The 24,050-nt window shown below is 49.4% G+C and overlaps 1 protein-coding gene across 2 annotated transcripts; it reads left to right on the forward strand.

Annotated features, from left to right (window-relative positions):
* The first annotated feature begins 672 nt into the window (after positions 1-672).
* Positions 673-22,945, forward strand: LOC134508621 (endoplasmic reticulum aminopeptidase 1-like). Of its 2 annotated transcripts, XM_063320454.1 has the most exons (19): positions 673-1,225; positions 1,791-1,929; positions 3,495-3,629; positions 4,209-4,329; positions 4,683-4,837; positions 6,915-7,028; positions 7,816-7,947; positions 8,489-8,620; positions 8,769-8,852; positions 9,292-9,449; positions 9,939-10,018; positions 10,304-10,487; positions 11,956-12,112; positions 12,203-12,387; positions 13,108-13,269; positions 14,174-14,314; positions 14,422-14,503; positions 16,348-16,490; positions 22,073-22,945. In XM_063320454.1, the coding sequence occupies exons 1-19, from the start codon at positions 735-737 to the stop codon at positions 22,104-22,106; spliced, it is 2,829 nt and encodes a 942-aa protein (XP_063176524.1). In that variant the 5' UTR covers positions 673-734; the 3' UTR covers positions 22,107-22,945. The 2 variants fall into 2 exon arrangements, with proteins under 2 accessions (XP_063176524.1, XP_063176525.1); XM_063320455.1 differs by lacking the exons at positions 16,348-16,490; positions 22,073-22,945 and adding an exon at positions 14,805-16,138.
* The last annotated feature ends 1,105 nt before the right edge of the window (positions 22,946-24,050 follow it).

The following is a 24,050-nucleotide window of genomic DNA, read 5'->3' on the forward strand; positions in this document are numbered from 1 at the left end:
CCCAGAACTGGACACGGCGCTCCAGATGTGGCCTCAGCAAGGCAGATTAGAGGGGAAGGATGACCTCCCTCCACCTGCTGGCCACACTCCTCTTGATGCACGAGCTGGGCCAAGCAGTCCCCGCCAAGAGCCCCAGGGCTTCTCCCGGCCTCGCAGGGCCCCACGGAAGGCCCCGTGGGGCCTGGGGAGCCGCGGGGCTCCCCGGGGCTCCCCGCGGGGCCCGGCAGAGCCCCTCCAGCTGCCTGGGGAACAGCAGGGCTCCCCGGGGCCGCAAGCGGGATCCAATGCAGTCCCTCCAGCTGTCGGGGGCGGCGGGGCTCCGCAGGGGTGCGAGGGGGGGCCCGGCAGAGCAGGTCCCCTACGGGTGTCTCCGCCTCCAGCGCGCCTCAGCCTCTCCCCAGGCGGCTCCCGTTCAGTAACCGACCCGCAGCGCCTCAGCCACTCCCCTTCCCCGGCGGCGCCGGCATCAGCCACCCGCGGCGGAGGCTGGGCCGGGGCGGGCAGCGCGGAGTGCCCGGCCCCCCGCTTTCGCTTTCGCTTTGCCTCCCGCCATCGCGACGGGCGGCAGCGGTGGCGCCGGGGGCCGGCGGCCGCGGCAGGCGGTCTGGGGCCTGCCGGGGCTGCGGCGCGGCGCGGCGCGGTGAGGTGCGGTGCCGCGCCACACGCCCCAGGGCTGTGCCCAGCGGGGGAATTCCCGCCGTTCCTTCCCGGCTCCCTCAGGCGGCGGGTGTAAAATGGCGCCGCGGCGGCGGGCCGGGCCGCCCCCATGGCCGTCGCTGGCCGTGGCGGCGGGGCTGGTGGGGCTGCTGAGCGCGGCTCTGGCTCTCGGCGGTGACAGCACGCCCTTCCCCTGGCAGGGGGTGAGACTCCCCAAGGATGTTGTCCCACTGCGTTACCACCTCGTCATCCATCCCAACCTCACCACCCTGACCTTCGCCGGCAGCGCCGCCATCGAGGTTACAGTCACCTGGCAGACCAGCGCGGTAGTCCTGCACAGCAAGCACCTGAGGATCGCCAGGGCCACCGTCGAGGCTGGCCACGGCCGCCCGGCGCAGGAGGCGCGGGTGGTGGAGCAGCAGGCCCTGGAGCAGGTGGCACTCCTCACCGCTGAGCCCCTGCGGGCTGGGCACAACTACACCCTCCGCATCCAGTACCGGGCAAATCTCTCCGAGTCCTTCCATGGCTTTTATAAAAGCACCTACAGGACCCGGGAAGGAGAACTCAGGTAACCCTTTTTGGAGGGCTGGAGCCCCTCTGCTGTGAGGACAGGCTGAGAGAGCTGGGGGGGTTCAGCCTGGAGAAGAGAAGGCTCCGGGGAGACCTTCCAGCCCCTTCCAGTCCCTCAAGGGGCTCCAGGAAAGCTGGGGAAGGACTCTGGAGCAGGGAGGGGAGCCACGGGACAAGAAGGAGCAGGTTTAAACTGGAAGAGGGGAGATTTAGGTGAGATCTGAGGAAGAAGTTCTTGGCTGTGAGGGTGGTGAGCCCCTGGCCCAGGTTGCCCGGAGAAGCTGTGGCTGCCCCATCCCTGGAGGGGTTCAAGGCCAGGTTGGCCGGGGCTTGGAGCAACCTGGGCTGGTGGGAGGTGTCCCTGCCCAGGGCAGGGGGTGCCACTGGGTGGCCTTTAAGGTCCCCTCCAACTCTAAACATTCTGCGATTCTATGATTCTGTGATACGCAAAAGCTTTTGGTAGTACCTGTAGTTACTGTGTAAATGTGAAATTACTCTGTTTTCAGACATCGCTGTGTCTATGAAGGTGTTTGACCGTAACCCTTTTTTTTCCCCCCACTTAGAGTGCTTGCAGCAACACAGTTTGAGCCGACAGCTGCGCGAATGGCCTTCCCATGTTTTGATGAACCAGCCTTCAAAGCCAGGTTCTCAATTAAGATCAGGAGGGAACCAAAGCACCTTGCGCTGTCCAATATGCCAATTGTAGGTGGATACTTTTAATGATGTGCTGTTGACTGATGGTCTTTGAAACACAAAAGCAAAAGGAGAACAGAATATTCAGGCAGTTGCTTTTATTGGGAATGATGACCTGAACATGTTTGGTGAGACACTGGCCCAGGTTGCCCAGGGGCGTGGTAGACACCCCATCCCTGGAGACATTCCAGGCCATGCTGGGCAGGGCTCTGAGCAACCTGACCTAGTTGAAGAGGTCCTTGCTCATGGCAGGGGGGTTGGACTAGATGGCCTTTAAAGGTCCTTTCCAAGCTTCCCTCCCCTCCCCTTCCTTTCCCTTCCTCCCCTTCCTTTTCCTTCCCTCCCCTCTCCTCCCCTTCCCCTCCCCTCTCCTCCCCTTCCCTTCCCATTAGCGTGTGTGTGCTATTGCTGGTAGTCTTGACACAAGGTTAAAACAGAATGAAGAAAATAATGCATCGTATGGGTTCCTGCTTCTCAGCAGAAGTGTGAGAATGATCAGCACAGCGCAGCCTCCAAAATCTTTCTTTTACTCACACAATGCTTTCCATGTTGATCTTAGATTTTAAGATGAGTGATGAAATGTGTGTGAATAAATACATGATTCATGTGTCTTAACTTAATTGTCAGATAAACAGGACTTTCTCTGTGAAAAAAAAAATAACCTTTGGACTTCTGAAAAAACATCTCAGAGTGAAAGTGCTGTACGTGTAGTAGCTACAGATATTGTTTGCGATTATAAATACGTGTGCATATATGGGCTTAACTGTGTTTTGTACATTGGATCTTCCTTTGGGCGTAAGAGATTCTCCGTAAGTTCTTCTGTTCTATTAGTTGCTGGTTTGCAAGGAAACTAACCTTTATACGAGGGAACAGCACTTCCCACCCCTCACCCAAGTACCTTTCAAAAATGAAAAGTCTGGAAAGTTGGTATAACAAAAATCAATTCTTTTGTAGAGAAACAGATAAAAAAATGACTAAGGAGTGAGTGGCAGTGTTACAGTTCAGTGGGGCTAAACGTGTTGCCGGTCAAGTTGGTCAGCTAGGGCTCTCTGTAACCAAGAGGGGAAATGGATACCTCCAACAGTGCCTCATTTTATGCGAAACCACACACCCGAGGTAGCTGAGTCACGATTTGGAGGAGCTCGCTTCTCTCGCATGTAACAACGGCTGCTGAGATTTATACAGCTGCTGATCAGCTAAAGTTGTGTGAGATTAATTCCATCAATGTGAGATTAATTAATTCCATCGGCGTGAGCAGAGATTAATTCCATCGGTGGGCTCAACAGCGTTTTTGTTTTTCTGGTTTTACCGGTGTAGAAGTAAGTAACGCTTCTGAATGGAAGTGCCCCTATGTCTATACGTATGCGCAGTTCCGTTCTCGCTGTGGGGAAGGGTGGGCATGGGGATGGCTTTTTTCCAGTATGTCTTTGTAAACTAATGTAATAGCTTTAAACTGTAACGTAGTATCTATCTTTAAAATGCAGTATCTGTAAAGTGAGAAGAAAGACAGCAGCTGTTGGTGCCAGGGTCCTCGCAGGTAGTACACTGGGTGATGCGCTGTGCTCGTTTTTTAGGTGAAGTCTGTGAATCTAACTCCCTGGCTTGTTGAGGACCATTTTGATACCACTGTCAAGATGAGTACGTACCTCGTGGCCTTTATCGTTTCGGACTTTAAATCCGTCAGCAAAATAACCAGTCGCGGAGTTAAGGTAACTCTGTCCCATTTTCTAAGAGCTTTTTTGTATTTAAGTCTGTATGAATACATAATGTTTTACTTTGCAGTTAGATCATCTGATTTATATGTCTCGACGTCTTACAGGAGGGAAAAGAGAGAAAGGAATTGATTCTGTACTTGGGTGATCAATTTGCATTCTGGGCTTTGTGAGTTTCACGGGTTTTTGGTAACGGGCTTACTTCTTAGACAGTTCCATGCATCGGTGACAGCTTGTTTCATCTAAGATTGTATAATTAAAGACAAATGAACTCCAGTTTTCATGGAGTATCAGCACTAATGGAGACCTGTGTCAGTTGAGTGACTCTATCGTGGTAGGGCTGGAAATAGTAGAAGTCTTTGGAGGGGTGTGGTGGTTCTCGTGGGTGAGTTTTAACACTTGTTTTCCTAATTCCGATAATGTTTTTCTGCAAATGTTTCAGTAGCCCCTGTACGAGACGTGATAGGCGTGTGCTCTAGTGTCCCTTTTTATGGTCATCGAAGTAACTGTGGTAAAGAGCAACTTCTGTAAGCTTCTGATGTTGGGGTTGAAGTGCTGCCTGCTTGTCTGCCGTAGATTTCTGTGTATACGGTGCCAGACAAGATCAAGCAAGCTGATTACGCGTTGGATGCTGCGGTGAAACTTTTAGACTTCTATGAGGATTACTTCAGCATTCCATATCCTTTACCGAAACAAGGTAAGTGTTAAATAATTTCATGCATTCAAGAACATTATTAAGCACCGACAGTAAAATACCACAAAACCAGAAATTTAGAGTATTAAGACAGGGCCCAGATTGGCTCAGAGGCTTTTGGAGTAAGTGTCTGCTTGACAGAACTTGAGGAAAAGCTCCACTGGGAGCTGAAGATCCTTGTCTTCTGTGTAGAGCTTTTTTTGAAAGTATGTTTTTGCAATTACATTAAAGAGAGCCTTTAGAAGTGTGTGTGATACCTGTGCTTATGTGGGAGCAGTCATGAAGTGGGAGGAGCAGGTAAGCGAGTTCTTTATTGAGGAAAACGATACCAGTAGTATTTTAATGTTTTTTTCTAGATTTAGCAGCTCTTCCTGATTTTCAGTCTGGTGCTATGGAAAACTGGGGATTGACCACATACCGGGAATCCGCACTGTTGTATGACCCTGAAAAGTCCTCGGCGTCTTCTAAACTTCAGATTACTATGATAATAGCCCATGAGCTGGCTCATCAGGTGAGATCTGGGGAAGAATAAGGAGTTCAGAAGGGCCTGCAGAGGGGTCAGGGTTGATGGATGCTGTGCGGGGAGGAGGATCTTGGAGCTGGAAGCTGAAAAAAGCGGCCTCTGCTTGAGGGCTCATCTGTGAACGAGGAGGACTGCTTTTGGGGAAGGAGTGCTGGCAGGCTGCACCGACGCGCCGGGCTGGAGGTACAATTGCGTTCAGTCCAGCAGCTCCAGCACTGTGGGGCCTTTGCACCATTGACAGCCCTTGAAATTAATTTTAGGCCGCCAAAATGGGAACATGGAAGTTTGGAAAGGTGCGCCATTTCATACGCGGCTTCCCTGCCAAACGGGGTTTCTGTGCAAGGTTTCTTGTGAGTGGAATGTGAGTAGAAGCCCATGTTTTGCTGTATTACTGCTAAAAGGAGAGTGCAATGGGAAGAGGCCAGAGCAAGCTGTATCACTAGCAAAAGGTTCCGTAGCGGTCAATAACATACCATAAATGCAGCTTCATAAATCACAGAATCACAGAAACTTCAGAGTTGGACGGGACCTCTAGAGATCATCTAGTCCCACTCCCCTGCCAAAGCAGGGTTGCCCCGAGCACATCCCTCAGGGCTGCAGCCAGGCGGGTCTTGAAAATCTCCAGAGAAGGGGACTCCGCACCCTCCCTGGGCAGCCTGTTCCAGTGCTCTGTCACCCTCACCGTAAAGAAGTTTTTCCGTGTATTTGAACGGGAATTCCTGTGTTCTAACTTGTGCCCGTTGCCCCTCGTGCTATCACTGGGAACCAATGAAAAGAGTCTGGCACCATCCTCCTTCAACCCACCCTTTAGATACTTATATGCCCTCTAAGGCCTAATAAGGTCTCCCCTCGGCCTTCTCTTCTCCAGGCTAAAGAGTCCCAGCTCTCTCAGCCTTTCCTCGTAAGGGAGATGCTCCAGTCCCTCAATCATCTTAGGTGCCCTACGCTGGACCTGCTCCAGTAGTTCCCTGTCCCTCTTGAACTGGGGAGCCCAAAACTGGACGCAGTATTCCAGCTGTGGCCTCACCAGTGCAGAGTAGGGGGGGAGAATGACCTCCTTCGACCCGCTGGCCACACTCTTCCCTATGCAGCCCAGGATTCCATTGGCCTTTTTGGCAACAAGGGCACATTGTTGGCTTGTGGATAATTTACTGTCTACCAGGACCCCCAGATCCTTCTCCTCAGAACTACTTCCCAGCAGGTCCACCCCTAACCTATACTGGTGCTTAGCATTCTTCCTCCCCAGGTGGAGGACCTTGCACTTGCTTTTGTTGAACCTCATTAGGTTCTTCTCTGCCCAGCTCTCCAGCCTGTCCAGGTCACGCTGGATGGCAGCACGGCCCTCTGGAGTGTCGGCCACCCCTCCCAGTTTGGTATCATCAGCGAACTTGCTGAGGATACACTCTGTCCCATCATCCAGGTCATTAGTGAATATACTGAACAAAATTGGACCGAGTATTGACCCCTGGGAGACACCACTGGTTACAGGCCTCCAACTAGACTCTATGCCGCTGATCACAACCCTCTGAGCTCTGTCGCACAGCCAGCTCTCGATCCACCTCACTGTCACCTCATCTAGCCCATACTTCCTCAGCTTCCTAATGAGGATGTTGTGGGAGACAGTGTCAAAAGCCTTGCTAAGGTCAAGGTAGATGACATCTACGGCTCTCCCCTCATCCAGCCAACCCGTTATAACATCATAGAAAGCTATCAGATTGGTCAGGCATGATTTGCCCTTGGTAAATCCATGCTGACCACTTCCAATAACTTCCTGTTCCTCAACGTGTTTGGAGATGACATCCAGAATGAGTCGCTCCATTACCTTCCCGGGGACAGAGGTGAGACTAACCGGTCTGTAGTTCCCTGGCTCCTCCTTCTTGCCTTTTTTAAAGATTGGAGCGATGTCAGCCTTCCTCCATCCTCAGGCACCTCTCCTGTTCCCCATGACCTTGCAAAGACGATGGAGAGTGGTCTAGCAATAACATCTGCCAGCCCTCTCAATGCAATGCAACCTTTGTGAGTAATTGTGTATTTAATGTCAGAAGTCCTTTTTTTTTCCCCCCAGTGGTTTGGCAACCTTGTTACCATGGAGTGGTGGAATGACCTGTGGTTAAATGAAGGGTTTGCGAAGTTTATGGAGTTCGTCTCAGTCAGCGTTACCCATCCAGAACTGAGAGTTGTAAGCAGCCGCTACTGTATTCTTGTTTTATAACTGCCTTCTAAATCCACTACTGAGTAAGGACAAAGATGAAACAGATTAGTGCTGTGAACCACTTTTAAATTTCTGTTTGATAGGATGATCTGACGTTAACTGGGAAGGATAGGAATATCGATTTAACTACATGTAAATGTTTTTGTGAACTGATGACGGAAGTTAACGATTGCGGTGCAAACGTATTCTTTTTTTGAAGAGACTTAGACTTCCAAAAATGTAAAGAAATTCTTTTGTCTGATTTCTTCAAAGAGGGTCAGATTTGAAAACACCAAAATCCTTCCACTAGCTCTAGCAGAGGCCCGATACGTGACATTTTCTGCCGAAGTCAGATGGACGGTGCATCTGGGCAGAATTTTGCCATAGCCTAAGTGGCTACGATAATAGGGAAATTCACATTTTTCCTTTTTTTTTTCTTTTTTTTTTCTTTTTTTTTATTTTTTTTTTAATTTTTTTTTACGCTTACTGACCACTCTGTCATCAAACTGTTGGAATGTGCAGGTGTCTTTTTGGAGTTATTTTGAAGTCTCACTAGCTCAACTATTTAAGTTAGTTTAAAACACCAGAAGTCACTTGGCTGTCTGTACTACTGGTTGGAGGTTATTTTTATGCTCTGGAATAAAAAGGAAGCTGAGTCTTCTTTCCTTTGTGTGGCTTAAAAGATCACGGGGAATGGACTGAGAAGCGAACGCGTAGGGATTCAGTAGTCACCGAGCAAAATTTAGTAGTAATATTTGGTTTTGCCTCCCATCAGGAAGACTATTTCTTACGGAGATGTTTTGATGCCATGGCAGTGGATGCCTTAAATTCCTCACACGCTATATCTACTTCTGTGGAAGATCCAGCTCAAATTTTAGAAATGTTTGATAGCGTTTCCTATGAGAAGGTAAAGTGCATAACTGCTGCTGATTTCAGTTGTGCTGCTTGTACTAGTCAATTGCATTTTACTGATTTTACCCCTACATACAAGATGTCCCTGAGTCACGGTGTTAATTGTTTTATGACTGGAATAATGCCTTGTTGGAAACACCTGGGTGGATTCAAAGGGCAGTTGCGTTTTCGATTTCTCAAATGAGGAAGCCTTTGCTTCTTCTACCTGTTCTGTATCAATTTAGTCTTAAAGCACTTTTTTAGGGTCTTAACCCAAGGAGTGTTTTTCACTGGAGCATCGTGTGGTGCTGGCATGTATAGTAATTAAAAAAACCAATAACATCACTTGCTCAATCGGTGATATTTTTAAGAGCCGTCGTCACAAAAAGACCAAAGTACTGTTTCAATATGCATAAAAGCTGAGTATTTTTTTATTCAGAGGGACATAGAAAAGTGAACTGCTATGTAGATTAGTGGTATGCTGGAACTCTTCTGAAACAAGCACCTTGCCAGCTAAAGGGGTAGTTGTGTAAACACTTTGTGACTCTTTTTTTCAGGGATCTTGCGTATTAAATATGCTGAGGGACTACCTGACTGCTGATGTGTTTAAAGCTGGACTTGTCCAGTACCTGCAGAAATACAGCTATCAGAATACAAAAAATGAAGATTTGTGGAACAGCATGACAAATGCAAGTATTCCTTATTCTCTTTTTTTTTTTTCAAATTTCCTAACTTCTGGTGTTTTGTCTCTAATATATTACTGAGGACTGTGGCCAGTACTTACGATTATGACATCAAAGCGAGATGACCCAAAACTTTGGGGTTTTTTCCTTTCAGATTTGCCCTACAATAGGTAACGATAAAAATGGACTACCAGGTGATGGTTTTTGCAGAAGCAGCCAACAGTCATCTTCAAGTGCAGTAAGTATCTGGTTTTCCACCTGCCAGTGCTTAGGAGTTTGGCACGTGTCTGTGCCCTCTGATGTTACTGTTCCGTGCCGTGGCATTGATCCGTGCCCCTTCCAAAAGCATCCTGTACCGCTTGAGCACGGTCCTAGGGAGTGTAAAGTTTCCTCAGTTCCACGGGAGATCTGTTTTCTCTGACGTCGGACAGAAATCCTACTCCTGTGCCCAGGGCTGACTGCAAAGCAGCAGAACTTAATGAGATGTCATTAACTATATGAGACCGCCCACAAAATAAACAGCTGGAGATGTCATCCAGTCTAACCGCACCTATGTAGAGCTTACCAATACCGAGGGCCTTTTAGAGTTCTGACATACCCGCTTCTGTTTCACTGTCAGTGTACTCCTGTCTTCTTCCTCTTCCTCCGTGTTGTCTTTTTCCCTCACTAAAAACCAGCACTGGACTAACAGAGAACCTCCTGACGTGAGGGCAATGATGGACACCTGGACGCTGCAAAAAGGCTTTCCCCTGGTAACTGTCACAGTGAGAGGGAAGAACGTCCACCTGCAGCAGGAGCGCTACGTGAAGGGAGTAGACGCTGCCTTGTCCACAGGGTAAACAAAACGGGGCAATCTCAGCACACAAACCGAAATACTGTCCTATGGCAGGCAGCGATGTCCAGTAAGAGCTCTCACTATTGCTTCTCGAGGAGCGCTCCCTGAGCTGTTTGGCTGGGAGGCTTTCCCGGTGTAGCTCGGGATCGGTAGCACTCCTGTCCTTGGACCCCGCACGCCTGGCCACGGTGGTGACAGAGCTGCAGAGCTGCAGTGTCTGCGCCTCTGGGCGAGCCCACACTGGAGACGTGCCAGCGGGACCAGGCTGGAAAGTTTGTAGTGTTGCGGCTTCAGTGTCAGTCATCCCCCAAGCAAACAAAACGAAAGCTGGCTAGGTGCCTCTGGCTCTGCGCTGAGCGCAGAGGTGCGAGTGCAGCGCGTTGCCGTTACCGCGCGGGCAAAGGTATTACTCAGCGGTTGGACTGGGACAAGTTGGAGAAGCTTTTGTGAAGTTCTTTCATTAAACAAAGCACTTCTGTTTTGCAATAGGTACTCGTGGCACGTTCCTCTAACCTACATTACCAGTAAATCTGACACGGTGGAGAGATTTTTGATGACAACTAAAGCAGGTAATTTCTTTGACGAAATAGGAGATTAATGTATTCAACGTTTGTTTGCAAGCCTTTTAGTTTTGCACAGTTTTTTTCGGACCGGGGAACCGGAACTACTGGTACCGGAGAAGCAATTTTTTGTCAGCCCCATAATACCACGACATCAATCTGTTGATGTATTTAGAAACCGTGTTCCTGTGTTCTTTAAATGCCTGAAATGAGAATAACGCTGTCATTGGGTGTAGTACGAGGATGTGTTTGAATCAATAAGAAAAAAAAAAGGAGTTCCATTTTCGTTTCCAGATGTCATTATCCTCCCGGAAGAGGTGGAGTGGGTTAAATTCAACGTGGACATGAATGGGTATTACATTGTGCACTACGAAGATGACGGATGGGATCGCCTGATTAACCTTTTGAAAGAGAACCACACAGCAATTAGCAGCAACGACAGAGCCAGTCTGGTTAACAACGTATTCCAGCTCGTGAGGTATGACCTTCTGCCCAAGTCTGAAGAAAATACAAACTCTGTGTTTCTGCATGTATACTACTGGGGAAGGAAGTGCCGATAAGTACGTAGTATTCCTTAAATCTGTTAAGTAGGTGGAGAGCGTATTCTTTTCCTGCTTACAGCAGTGTAAGCCCAGGATTTTTCTCGCTTGCAGTGGATTTATCTAACCCTATTTAGCGAAACATGTTGTGTTCAATATTTGTTGTTGGCTAAGGGAGGGATGCCAGTGTGAAGCGTGAAGCGTGAAGGACTAGGATAATGTTTTTGCACCTGGAGAGATCCCGGTGCCATTTGTTGTTTAGAAACAAGGCTGTTACAGTCATACAGACGTGATGTGATTCTGATCGGGGTTAATCTTGGTTTCCGGGGATGCATTAGGAAAGGCTGTGTCCTAGAGGCGCTTTGCCAACATTTGTGCGCAGCTCAGAGAACTAAGGAACCGGCCGAAGTAATTCCCGGTCTGAGCTCCCGGTGTTTGAGAAAGAGGGCAGCGGCAGGGAGACGGGCGATAATTAAGATCGTATGAATTTGAGCTGGCAGCTGAAGGGGATGTCAGCAGGCCTAGTTGTGATTTTCATTTGGACAGCAGAGGAAAGGTCTTTCTCATTTGGAAAGAGGAGAGTGAAGCGAGATTTTCAGCACGTTCGAGGAGCTTCGAGAGGGAAGGAGGAAGGGACAGCTAGAGATGCAAATTGAGTTAAGCAGAGTTCATTTTGTGATGGGTGACTAGAGCATACTTGTATTTTGAGGCAGAAGAGACGGGTGAATAAGGACAAAATGAGAGCGTGTGCAGGGAGCTGACATGGAAAGGAGTCCGAAGAAAAGGATTCACAGAAGGATGAACAAACGAGCAGGGGGAGTGAGCAAAGACCTCTTGGGTGTTCTCTATTTGCTCTTGGAAGAAACCGTTGAGAGGTGTCTGGCAGGGGTAGGAGAGAGTTTGCCGAGTCAGGTAAAGACAGTGAAGGAGCAGTTGGCGTTGTAGCTTCGAGGCTTACTGCAGGCCAAATACCTACATGTTGAGCTGGAAGGGTGTTTTGCCGAGGAGGTCATCTCAGTGGTGGGATTCCTTCTGTACGTGTGTGGTTTGCAGAGCAAAAGCAATAGTGGGAGAGGGCAGGAGGGAGAGGCTCTGCTGGGATAACCTCGGCGCGTGAGAGAGGCGGGGAAAAGGTCGGTCTTCCGAGGTCATTCTTTTACAGTCCGTTTCTTAGGTCAAAGGTTAAAGGTTAGGTTTCATAGCTTGGGTAGCTGCTGAGCAACATTTCACTTCCAAAAGCAGAGTTAAAAAGAGATTTGAAAATACTCTTAAGGCATTCCTATTTGTATAGTTTTCCGCAAAAAAATTGCTTTTAAGTTTTTAAGTTTGCTTTTGCTTTTAAGTTTTTGCTTTTGCTTTTACGTTTTAATTATAACTTGTTTTATCCCCTGTCGTCTGCTTCCTTAGCGTAAACAAATTGTCGATTTCCAAAGCTTTTGATTTGAGTTTGTACCTGAAACACGAAAGACAAATCATGCCTGTACTCCAGGGTATGAGCGAGCTGATTCCTATATACAGGCTCGTGGAGAGGAGGGATACGGATGGTACAGAGAAACAGTTAAAGGTAAGGTTTTAAAAATCGAGAATGTTCTAACTCTGCCTGTACCCTATAAAACGCACTTTAAAATATATCTGTGTTGTTTCCGTGTCTTAGGAGTATATAGTCAATCTGTTTAAAGACCTGATTGACGAGCAGTCTTGGAGCGATGAAGGCTCAGTGTCTGAGAGATTTCTTAGGCGCTCGCTGCTGCTGTTCGCCTGCGTGCACAGGTACCAGCCGTGCGTGGACAAAGCCAAAGGATATTTTACAGAATGGCAGAAATCCAACGGGACCTTGAGGTCTGTTCTGTAACTATTACTGCCTTTTCTGATACTCTGTTTAATACCAGTAGAGTTAATTTACAAAAAGAGCTAAACTTCAGTCCTTTCCGGGCGCTGAAGTTGAGCCTTCATGGTTTTGTAACTTAGACTTCACGTTCCCAGCGCCTTCGCAGTTTGGTGCATAATATGTGCCCAAACTAGCACATACATCATGTGGAACTCCACAACTTGGCTTGGTAAAGATGTTCTGGAAAGCGAAGATAACATGTATTCCCCGATTTACATGTCTGCAGACTGACCTATAGCCGCTGTAAAACCAGTTCCCTACTGTTCATGAACTTCACCTGATGTTTGTTTCTCCTCATGGTGGAAGAACTCCCTAAAACACCCTCCAAAGTACCTCTGAGAGATTGTCCTGGGCAGGCCAAAGGGGACCGTATCGGTATCTCACTGGCCATAGCCATGAAAGGAGCATACGAAAATAAAGGACAAAAAAAAAAAAGGATGAGTCCAGAATTTCTGGGAGTCATTTCCAAGGCAGGAGCAACACCGAGATACAGCCTGATACGCTTAAGTGTTTCACAGCTGCAGGGGTCCCTGTCTGATACCCCCCAGGGACCAGTATTTTTGAATACGTTGTCCGCCGTGCGAGTGGACGTGCGACGGTGACGTGGTTATGTCTCTACCCGTGGTCCTAAGTATGCCGTGGAGAGTAACGTGGTCTTCAACTTGTTGTAGCTTGCCAGCAGATGTGAAGGCAGCAGTGTATGCTGTCGGAGCGCAAACATCCGAAGGCTGGGATTTCCTGCTCAGTAAATACAGACTGCACTCCTTCAGCGTGGAGAGAGACGACATCGAATGGGCTCTCAGCCTCAGCAGAAGTAAGGACAAGCTTCAGTGGTAAGTAGTCACACAGGAAGAGCAAGGTGTTTGGAGAAACTTTACGACCATTGAAACGGGAAATAGAATTATTCAGAGTCTCGTTTCAGAGCTTTTGCATTTCATGGCGTATCAAATGCTTTGTAGGGGTAATATGGTCAGAGGAAGTGGCTGCACCTTCTCATTTCTGTGTTCTGGTGCCAGGAGTCAACGCGCTCAGAATTTGCAGCAGCAAATTAGGACAAAATGCAAGATACCTGATCTGTGCTTGATAGACACTTCTTCATTTACCTTACTAGTGACTGTGATTACAGGCACACATGCTGTGCGTTTCTTATAAAAATTTGAGGTTTCCTGCTTTTAAGCGAGCTGAGCACCACTGAGGTTTTCAGGTGTTAACTGCAAACCACGCGTTTTGTGACTTCCGCCGTTTGATGGGGGTGACAGCATGCGACACCGATGGAGCTGTGTCCCCGTATCACTGGAGACGTGCTTTAGCTCTTCTGTAATGTCATTATTTATTCTCTGCGTTGCATTGCTGTTCGGTCACCTTAGTCCTGGGCAGCACTTGCAGGTCCGAATTTTCCACTGGCACGTAGTGTAGAACAAATACCTTTCTTTCAGGGGGCGGATGCGCTGTCATTAATTTGGAGATTTCGAGTAGGAGCAAACTGTAGCCCCGATTTTATGCTTGGTATTTAGAATACAGGTCTGCCAAGTAGCTGTAACTGTGAAAATAACAGCGATGGGAAAGATGGATGTGGCCGAGGAGTTTGTTGTGAGAAGTCGGAAGTGACCCGGCAGAAATGACACGTCAGGACCTTTAGAAAAGGGAACTTCCAACCAAAAACTCGGTACCAAATGAGTAATTTGCCAGGTTTATCTCCTGGTCTAAACAACTTCCGTCTCTGCTGTTGATTCTTAGGTTAATGGATCAAGGTCTGCGTGGTGACATCGTAAGAACTCAGGATCTTCCACATATTATTGTATTTGTTTCCAAAAACCCATCCGGCTATCATCTGGCTTGGACGTTTTTGAAAGCAAATTGGGAGAAATTCGTAGAAAAGTAAGGAACAGAAGTTGTTTTACTGCTCTCTCTATCCAGTTATACTTTAAAACTCTACGGGCTCCAAAAATAGGCATTTTCTGAGTATCGGTGGTTCTTTTTGCCAGATTTGAACTCGGTTCGAATTCCATAGCCACCATCGTCACTGGAGTGACAAGTCGGTACTCTACAAGGTCACAGCTTGCACAGGTGAGCCATTCAGATTCTGGTTTTAAAACATAGCTGTAGTATAGCTGAAATTAAAATTGGGATTAAATCTTAACATGGTAAAAGCACGGCCAGTTATGAAGCGTCAGGGTAAGACCCCGCGTTTTCCTTGCGAAACGATGGTGTTGGTGATGAGTTAGGTTACTGAAGGGAGAGCATTAAGCCAATGCCCAGGAGGAGGATGTTCTTTGTTTAAGCAGCGGGCCTGGGTGCAGCGTGTCAACGTTTGTCTGCCGTTCGTGCTTTACCTGCCTCTGTTTTTTCTGCCGACTCTGGAGAACAGGGAGAAAAAACCGGTAGGTCTGTTCACTGATTGTACAGAAGACAAATGCTGAAGGCCAGTGAGAAATACACCGCTGTTCTGTATCCTCTATTCTGGGGAAAATTCTCCGCGCTCCTGGGTGTCACAGAGGATAATGATTTTGTCGACTTAATCCACAGTCCCTGTCGATGGTAAAAAACCCAGACTGGCCCACGTGCAGATATAATGGCATTCCTGACAATGCCTTTTCAGAAGCTGCAATTTTTGTTGCCAGTTTAGACTTTTCTGCTTTACGGCAAAACACAGGCCTAAGTAATGCAACCATATTAAATATAAAAGGAGAGAATATAGAATACGGTCTTCAGTCTTCATTTTAAATCTGAGCGGACTCTCCCGGTCTGTCACTAGCAGCCTCTTGGCCAGTGGCAGGGGCTGCAGGGACATTTCCGTGTCCTACCCAGAAATGGGGCTGTGTCTCCCTGGGGATCCGTGGGACTCAGGCACGAGTCTCTGAATCCAGGCAAAGTCGCTCTGAGGCTGAGGGAGAAAATCCAGCAGCTCCCTTCCTTGTATCCTATTTGTGTCTCTGTGGTACTTTGTACAAGTATTTGCGTCTTGTATCACACTCATCAAGGTAAATTATCAGAAAATGATGTCTTTAATTTGTACAGCATGTACAGTCACTGTATCTTTTAAAAGCGTCTGCCATTAAGGCCAGCTCAAGCCTGAGCCTTGTGATCAGGACTGCCTCCTTGGGGAAAAAAACAAGAGAAAAAAAAAAAGAAAAAAGTGAAAGAGGCAGCTGCCAATACTTGCAGCAGCCGCGGGGAATGCAGTGAATTCAAGGAGCAGAAGCAGCCTCCAGGTTTCCAGTGGCTGCCTTCCCAAGTGCTTCAAGGATGAGAGCAGCGGCTTCCCCAAGCACTGGAGGAGGTTGGAGGGGGTTTTTTTAGCAAAATGAAAGGAGGTGCAGACGTCCCTGTGTAGGGAAAACTTCCGGAAGTGCTTTGCCATCAACACTTACGCTTCTGCTGCGCCTCCAAATGGTCTGGAGCTGCCGGCAGGCAAAGGTCAGTGGCTCTCCTTGAGCCACTCTAGTAACAGCCGCACGGTCTCTTGTCTGTCCCACACCGTTGTCCCGCCCGTACCAGCAGGAGCACCCGGCCGAGCTTCGGGGGAAGGTGTGTTCGGGAGCAGAGCAGCCACCGGGCAGAGCAGGGGACGCTCAGTCTCCCCGGTGACGTCTGCGCTGAAACACTGCAGCTGCCACGGCTGAAACGGCCACACGGGTTTATTGAACGAGCAGGAACCAGACGACAGCTCCCGCAGCTGCGTTTTTTTATGGTCGAATTCGAAATGTGATCTTGCCGGGCTTGTGAGATCGAGCCGCTACGAAACCTTTTCAAGAAACTCTTCTTGGGATGGCGGGCCGGGGAGCAGGGAGGAAGGGAGGCGGGGCAGAGCCAAGGCCAGGTTCGAGGATCACAAGTTTCTTCTGGTCTTCCTGCACAACTGAGAGGTGGCCGCCTCTTCATCGACTGTTCTTTCACATTTTTGTCAACAGGTGAAAGAATTCTTCAGTTCTCTGGATGAAAAAAGCGCACGGCTTCGCTGTGTCCAGCAAGCTATCGAAACCATTGAAGACAACATACAATGGATGGATAGAAATTTGGAGAAAGTCAAGACATGGCTGCAAAACAACCATCTGTAAATTAAGGCACCTTGCTTATTTTTGTCAGAAGTAACTGAAAAGGCATGAAAAAGGAGGGCTGGAGGGACAGCTCAATGGGATAGATTTGTTTGGGAGGCACTGTAAGGCGGGCTAATGCTGCTGCTGCTCAGGATTTGTCTGTCTCACGGTTGCAGCTTGCTGGGAACAGACCCGGTCCTTTCACTGATGTCTCCCCAGGTGACACTTCTGAGAGCAGGGGGATGCTGTGGCGTGAATTAAGGCGGGGGGGGCGGGGGTTGTGTGACCGCTAGAAATGCGAAATGCATTGCTTCTGAAAAAGCCGAAGGTACTGTGAGATGAACAACCCAGAGGAACTTCCCACCTGCAGGTGCTGACCCTTCGCTGTCGTTCCTGCAAAGGTACAATGGGCCGCGCTACTCAACACTGACACGCGCTACAGCCCTACCGCGTTGCGGACACGTCTTTATCCTTAGGGTTTGTGTTCCCAGGGGAGTAATTTTGACAAGCCTGTACCTTGGATCAAGCGTCAGGTAATTAAAAAACCCCCACGTACCAAGTGTAGTTAAAATTGCCTCAATCCAAGTAAATACGACAAGGCCCATCCCTGCGAGCTCTCTGGCGGTGTCTCAGGGCTGGGGACATTGCGGTGGCTGCACGCTGCCGAGGTGCCCATAACGCCACCCTCTCGCCAGAGTCCTGCCCGGCTCCTCCTGCTGCCGGTGTGGATACTTTGCCCGCCCTGGAAATATTCTTGTGCTTTTAGGTAACAAGTACGTACGTTTTCTGTGCAAAAATAAAAAAAAACCAGTTGGTGGATTATACTTCAGATGATTAACCAGCAGTTTGTTTCAGCAGGAATTTTTGCTTTTCGTTATCCCTTTTTCACCTAATCGAAATGCAACTGTTGTCACATGTACCCATTGACACTCAACAGGACAGACGGGCATTGCGCTCCTTACGTCTTGCCTGTAGGTCATGATCCCCTGCCCTCTTGTCACCAGGCAGAAGGAGGGGAACTAGGAGAGGAGGGCGGGAATGGAGGCGGGGAATGGAAGCGGGTACCTGCTGGGGGCAGCAGGAGGTCCCCTCCAGACCCCCCATGCCCCCCCAGGGGCCCGTACAGAACAGCTACGGGCCTCTGGAGACGGACCGTGAGGGAACTAAGGATGCTGATAGAGCCCCATCCGGGGAGTCGCCAAAGCAGCCAGCTCCACGCATTAAGACTGCTGCTGTGAAGAGCAGGAGGAGGGCAACAGTCGTAGGGGGGTCCATTCTGAGGGGAACGGAGGGTCCCGTATGCAGGCCGGACCCTTCCCACAGGGAGGTCTGCTGCCTCCCTGGGGCCCGTGGTAGGGATACCGCCGGGAAGCTTCCTGGCCTGAAACGTCCCTCCGATTATTACCCTCTTTTGATCGTACAGGCAGACGGTGAGGAGCTGGAGAGCAGAAGTCCGAGGGCAATGGAGAAAGATCTCAGGGCCTTGGGACGGCTCGTCAAGGCTTCGGGAGCACAAACTGTGTTCTCCTCTGTCCCTCCTGTTTTGGGGACTGACGAATGGGCAAACAAGAAAATCGGACAGATCAACACCTGGCTCCGAAACTGGTGCTACGAGCAGGGCTTTGGGTTCTGTGATCACAGCTTGATCTGCAGGACGCCGGGCCTGCTCGCTAAGAATGGGAAAAGCCGATCCCGAAAGGGGAAAAGGGCACTAGGCCGAGAGTTAGCAAGGCTCACGGACGGGGCTTTAAACTAGAAACGAAGGGGGAAGGGGATATCAGGAATAGTGTGGTGAGCCGGACTAGGGAAGTGATCATCCCCCTGTACTCGGCACTGGTGAGGCCCCACCTCGAGTACTGCGTTCAGTTTTGGGCCCCTCGCTACAAGAGGGACATTGAGATGTTCGAGCGTGTCCAGAGAAGGGCTACAAAGCTGGTGAGGGGTCTGGAGGACAAACCTTATGAAGAACGACTGAGGGAGCTGGGGTTGTTTAGCCTGGAGAAGAGGAGGCTGAGGGGAGACCTTATCAGCCTCTACAACTACCTGAAAGGAGGTTGTAGAGAGATGGGGGCTGACCTCTTCTCCCTGGTGACAAGTGATAGGACGAGGGGAAACGGGTTCAAGTTACGTCAGGGGAGGTTTAGATTAGATATTAGGAGACATTTTTTCACTGAAAGGGTTATTAAACATTGGAATAGGCTGCCCAGGGAGGTGGTGGATTCACCATCCCTGGAGGTGTTTAAAAAAAGGGTAGATGGGGCACTGAGGGACATGGTTTAGAAGTGGCTCTTGTCAGGGTAGGCTAAAGCTTGGACTCGATGATCTTAAAGGTCCCTTCCAACCTCAACAATTCTATGATTCTGTGATTCTATAAAACCAGGCCCGCTAGTAACGAGCCTAGGGATAAAGGGCCAAGGGTGGGGGTGAAGTTGGTAGCCCAGCTCAAGTGCGTCTACGCGAATGCACGCAGCATGGGCAACAAACGGGATGAGCTGGAAGCCGTTGTGCAGCAGGACAGCTATGAGGTAGCGGCCATCACGGAAACGTGGTGGGATGACTGTCACGACTGGAATGCTGCGATGGATGGCTATAAGCTCTTCAGAAGGGCCAGGCAAGGAGGGAGAGGCGGGGGTGTGGCTCTGGTCATTAGGGAATGTTTTGATTGTGTGGAGCTAGATTCCAGTGATGGTAAAGTCGAGTGTTTATGGGTAAGGACGAAGGGGAAGGCAAATAAGGGAGATGTTGTGCTGGGAGTATGCTACAGACCACCCAACGAGCATGAGGAGACAGATGAAGTCTTCTGTAAGCGGCTGGCTGAAGTCTCGCCATCGCCAGCCCTTGTTCTGGTTGGGGACTTCAACCTGCCGGGTATCTGCTGGAAATACAACACAGCAGAGAGCAGGCAGGCTCGGAGGTTCCTCGAGTGCATGGAAGAGAACTCCCTGACACAACTGGTAGGGGAGCCTCCCAGGGGAGGTGTCTCGCTAGACCTACTGCTCACAAAGAGAGAAGGACTAGTGGGAGATGTGGTGGTCGGAGGTCGTCTGGGGTTTAGTGATCATGAAATGGTCACGTTTTCAATTCGTAGCGATGTAAGGAGGGGGGTTAGCAAAACCTCCACCTTGGACTTCCGGAGGGCGGACTTTGACTTGTTCAGGACACTGGTTGAGAGAGTCCCTTGGGGGACTCAGGACTTTGTCCTGAAGGGCAAAGGGGTCCAGGAAGGCTGGACGCTCTTCAAGAAGGAAATCTTAAAGGCCCAGGAGCAGGCTGTCCCCAAGCGTCGCAAGTCTAAAGGGCGGGGAAAATGGCCAGCCTGGATGAATAAGGAACTTCTGCTGGGACTTAGGAATAAAAGGAGGGTTTACCACGTTTGGAAGAAGGGACAGGCAACTCAGGAGGACCACAGAGATCTCGTTAGGTTATACAGAGAGAAAATTAGGAAGGCAAAAGCCCAGCTGGAGCTCAACTTGGCCACTACCATTAAGGACAACAAAAAAAGCTTTTATAAATACATCAACAAAAAGAAAGCCAGGGAGAATCTCCATTCCTTACTGGATGCAGGGGAGGGGGGGGGAGAAGTTGCAACCAACGACGAGGAGAAGGCTGAGATCCTTAATGGCTTCTTTGCCTCCGTCTTCAACAGTCAGACCAGCTGTCCCCAGGGTGCTCAGAGCCTCCTGAGCTGGGAGATAAGGATGGAGAGCAGAACAACCCACCCATAATCCAGGAGGAAGCAGTCAATGATCTGCTTCTGCACCTAGACGCACACAAGTCGATGGGGCCAGATGGGCTTCACCCAAGAGTACTCAGGGAGCTGGCGGGAGAGCTCACCAAGCCCCTCTCCATCAGTTATCAACTATCCTGGTCAACAGCGCAGGTGCCAGATGAGTGGAGGGTGGCTAATGTGATGCCCATCTACAAGAAGGGTCGGAAGGAGGATCCGGGGAACTAGAGGCCTGTCGGCCTGACCTCAGTACCAGGGAAGATCATGGAGAGGATCATCTTGAGTGAGCTCTCACGGCAAGTGCAGGGCAGCCAAGGGGTCAGGGCCAGCCAGCATGGCTCTAGGAAAGGGAGGTCCTGCTGAACCAACCTGATCTCTTCCTATGACCATGTGAGCCACCTTCTGGATGCGGGGAAGGCTGTGGACGTTGTCTGTCTGGACTTTGGTAAGGCCTTTGACACCATCCCCCACAGCCTTCTCCTGGAGAAGCTGGCGAATCCTGGCATAGACAAGCGTACTCTTCGCTGGGTTAAAAACTGGCTGGATGGCCATGCCCAGAGAGTTGGACACCACCAGTGGTGTCCCTCAGGGCTCAGTTTTGGGGCTGGTTTTGTTTAATATCTTTACCAATGATCTGGATGAGGGGATTGAGTGCACCCTCAGTCAGTTTGCAGACGACACCAAACCAGGTGGGAGTGTTGATCTGCTGGAGGGTAGGAAGGCTCTCCAGAGGGACCTGGACAGGCTGGATCCATGGGCCAAGGCCAACCGTATGAGGTTTAATAAGGCCACGTGCCGGGTCCTGCATTTCGGTCACAACAACCCCAAGCAACGCTACAGGCTTGGGGAAGAGTGGCTGGAAAGCTGCCCGGCAGAAAAGGACCTGGGGGTGCTGGCGGAGCCAGCTTAACACGAGCCAGCAGTGTGCCCGGGTGGCCAAGAAGGCCAACAGCGTTGTGGCTTGTATCAGGAATAGCGTGGCCAGCAGGAATAGGGAAGTGACGGTGCCTCTGTACTGGGCAGTGGTGAGGCCTCACCTCGAGTGCTGTGTTCAGCTCTGGGCCCCGCTGTACAAGAGGGACATTGAGTGCTGGAGCGTGTCCAGAGGAGAGCGACCAGGCTGGCGAGGGCTCTGGAGACCAGGGCATCTGAGGAGAGGCTGAGGGAGCTGGGCATGTTGAGCTTGGAGAAGAGGAGGCTGAGGGGAGACCTCATTGCCCTCTACAGCTCCCTGAAAGGAGGGTGCAGAGAGGTGGGGGTTGGCCTCTTCTCCCAGGGGAATAATGACAGGACCAGAGGAAATGGGCTGAAGCTGCGGCAGGGGAGGTTTAGGTTAGATATTAGGAAGAATGACTTTACCGAAAGAGCGGTCAGGCACTGGAACAGCCTGCCCAGGGAGGGGGTTGAGTCACCAGCCCTAGAGGTGTTTAAGAAACGACCAGATGTGGCACTTCAGGGCATGCTCTAGTGGCAGAGACTGTAGGGTTTTTTCTGTGTGTATGGTTGGACTCGATGATCTCAAAGGTCCTTTCCAACCGTGGAGATTCTGTGATCCTATGATTCTATGCTGAGCAGCGTAAGCCAATTGCTCTAAGGAGAGAAATTATTAATACTGTGTGCTCAGAAGGGACAGTTAGTCAAGAAAGCGAAGCTGAAATCTTGGAGGTGGGTGGTTTTCTGGTGGAGGGTTGTTTTTAACAGGAAGTTGGGAATGGCCTTCTCTGTTTACCTGCAGGAAACTTTTATTTCTGTGCTAAACTTTAAAAAGCAAAAATATTCAACTAATTACCACATGTCTTTAAATACACTTGATTTCTTTGCTCTTGCAACTGTGGCCTTGCCGTGATTCCACGGTGTTTGTTTCCTCTGCAGCTCTGACCTGTCGGTTTCCTCACGAATACGCTGAAGCAGACAGAAACTTTACAGAGATAAAAACTTGGGGGGGAAAAATGCATAACCTGGAACTCATCATGAACTTTTGACCGTGCCTTGCTTGCTCTTCCCTCAGCTAGAAATTAGACCTGCCCAAGCAGTTGAAACTTCCTTCACCAGAGCTCAGAGACGCTGCCGAGTTCTGCTGTTGAGGGCAAAAAGCTGTGTCACAATGCTACAGAAAATACCATTGTGGAATAATTACTAAATTGGCCAAGAATACAAAAATACAGCATTGTTCACACATGAAGGAAAGTCATAAAATCAAGAGGCTTCTGAGGTAGAATACAGCCGCAGCTAGCACACGACGAATGCCACATCTGTGATTCCCTGTACAAGGTTGTTCGTGAAACTACACGAGGGATGGAAGGGAACGCGCTTGTTCCGTGGCCTTCCCTTGTGACGAATAGCAGATATGGGGACAAGACGGTACTACGGAACTGATAAGCGGCCTACACGCTACCCGAGCCAACATTTCGTCAAATGTTGATGAAATGCTGTCCTTTTGTGCGAACTTTGCTCACCACAATGTACCAAAACACACCTCCATCCCGGAGGCTATCCGCCCCCGAGGTGTGAACGCTCCTCCTTGAATACATTAATCATAATAAAAGTACGTATGACTAAAGTCACTCAAACTCCACTTTGAAGATAAAAAAATAATATAAAAATAGCCCAAGAGAGAGGGGATGTCAGGGAAGACACCATCGCGAAGAATTCCACCGCTGATTTCCGGGATCAGTCGACGGGCTGAGCCTTTCTTCCCCCCCATAGGGACGCCTTTGGGTAAGACTTCGATTACACCGAGCGCTTTCTCGGGGACTTAGAAATTTCTCTAGAGAATCTCTACCCTACATTTATAGCCAGGCTGTATCGTTTGTAATTTTGTCGCACATTTGTATACTTAGCAATATCTTTACTTGCACGTGCTTTGCAGACAGTGTATTTATCACCGGCAATCCTAAAGAACCTGTATATCTGTTGTTTAAATAAACTGCACTGTTTCAGTAGCTGGTCGTTCCGCTTTCTCACTGAACGCGACCAAAACTACAGAGAGGCCGTGCTAGTTCAGGAGCACGACTAGACTGAAGGTGCAGCCCACTACTAGTGTATCCAAATCGTAATAGTTTAATACATATTAAACGCGATTGGACTGATAGTGCCGAATTGGGCATCACTCAGAATTTAAACCCAGCCGCACCTGGCCTCCCGCCTCGGTGAGGAGTGTTAGAACGCAAGGGGGTTTATCTTCTGCCAAAACCGCTTGGCCCCGTTTCACGCAACAACCATTCCTCTCACTCACCTTATATAGAGGGTACCCCTTTATGTACCCAGCACCTTTTGCCTCTGAGCTCATTGAAGGAAACGGGGATTCTGAGCAGGCTGTGCATCGCACGTACATTTCCTGCTGTTATTTCAGGTATCGTTGACTGTTGCTCGCTTTAAAATGTTTTCAGAGCTGAAAAGGTAATTTAATAATAAATAAAATTTGTTGACGTGAGCCTAGATAAAGTACCTCATTAGTGTCATTTTGCACATTCCGTTCTTTTCCTGTTGTAAGCAGCAATTTGCGTTTCTGGTTTCTGCCTTTACTGCTTCATCTTCAGTTTCTCAACTGCGGGGAAATCAAGTTCTATTCCTCATCTACCACAGCCCCTTCTTGCTCTAACACACACACACACACCCCTGGCTTTTTTTTTTTTTTTAATTGAGGAAGCATCTCTTCGCCCGTGTGTATCCAGATGCATTGCAACGGGCATCTGGATGCAATGCAAGACAGAGCTCAGAGGGTTGTGATTAGGGGCACAGAGTCTAGTTGGAGGTCAGTGACGAGTGGTGGTCCCCAGGGGTCACTTCAATACATTCATCAGTAACCTGGAGGAGGGGACAGAGGGCACCCTCAGCGCGTTTGCTGATG

This window comes from Chroicocephalus ridibundus, chromosome Z, assembly GCF_963924245.1.
Source record: "Chroicocephalus ridibundus chromosome Z, bChrRid1.1, whole genome shotgun sequence".
In the NCBI taxonomy this organism is placed as follows: domain Eukaryota; kingdom Metazoa; phylum Chordata; class Aves; order Charadriiformes; family Laridae; genus Chroicocephalus; species Chroicocephalus ridibundus.

What these genes read in the sequence shown, in the direction of transcription:
- LOC134508621 (XM_063320454.1), top strand. Translation starts at nt 735, where the DNA reads ATGGCGCCGCGGCGGCGGGCCGGGCCGCCCCCATGGCCGTCGCTGGCC. An exon ending in TGTGGAACAGCATGACAAAT is followed by an intron (nt 8,621 to 8,768) that starts GCAAGTATTCCT and finishes TTTTCCTTTCAG; the next exon opens with ATTTGCCCTACAATAGGTAA. An exon ending in AAATCCAACGGGACCTTGAG is followed by an intron (nt 12,388 to 13,107) that starts GTCTGTTCTGTA and finishes AACTTGTTGTAG; the next exon opens with CTTGCCAGCAGATGTGAAGG.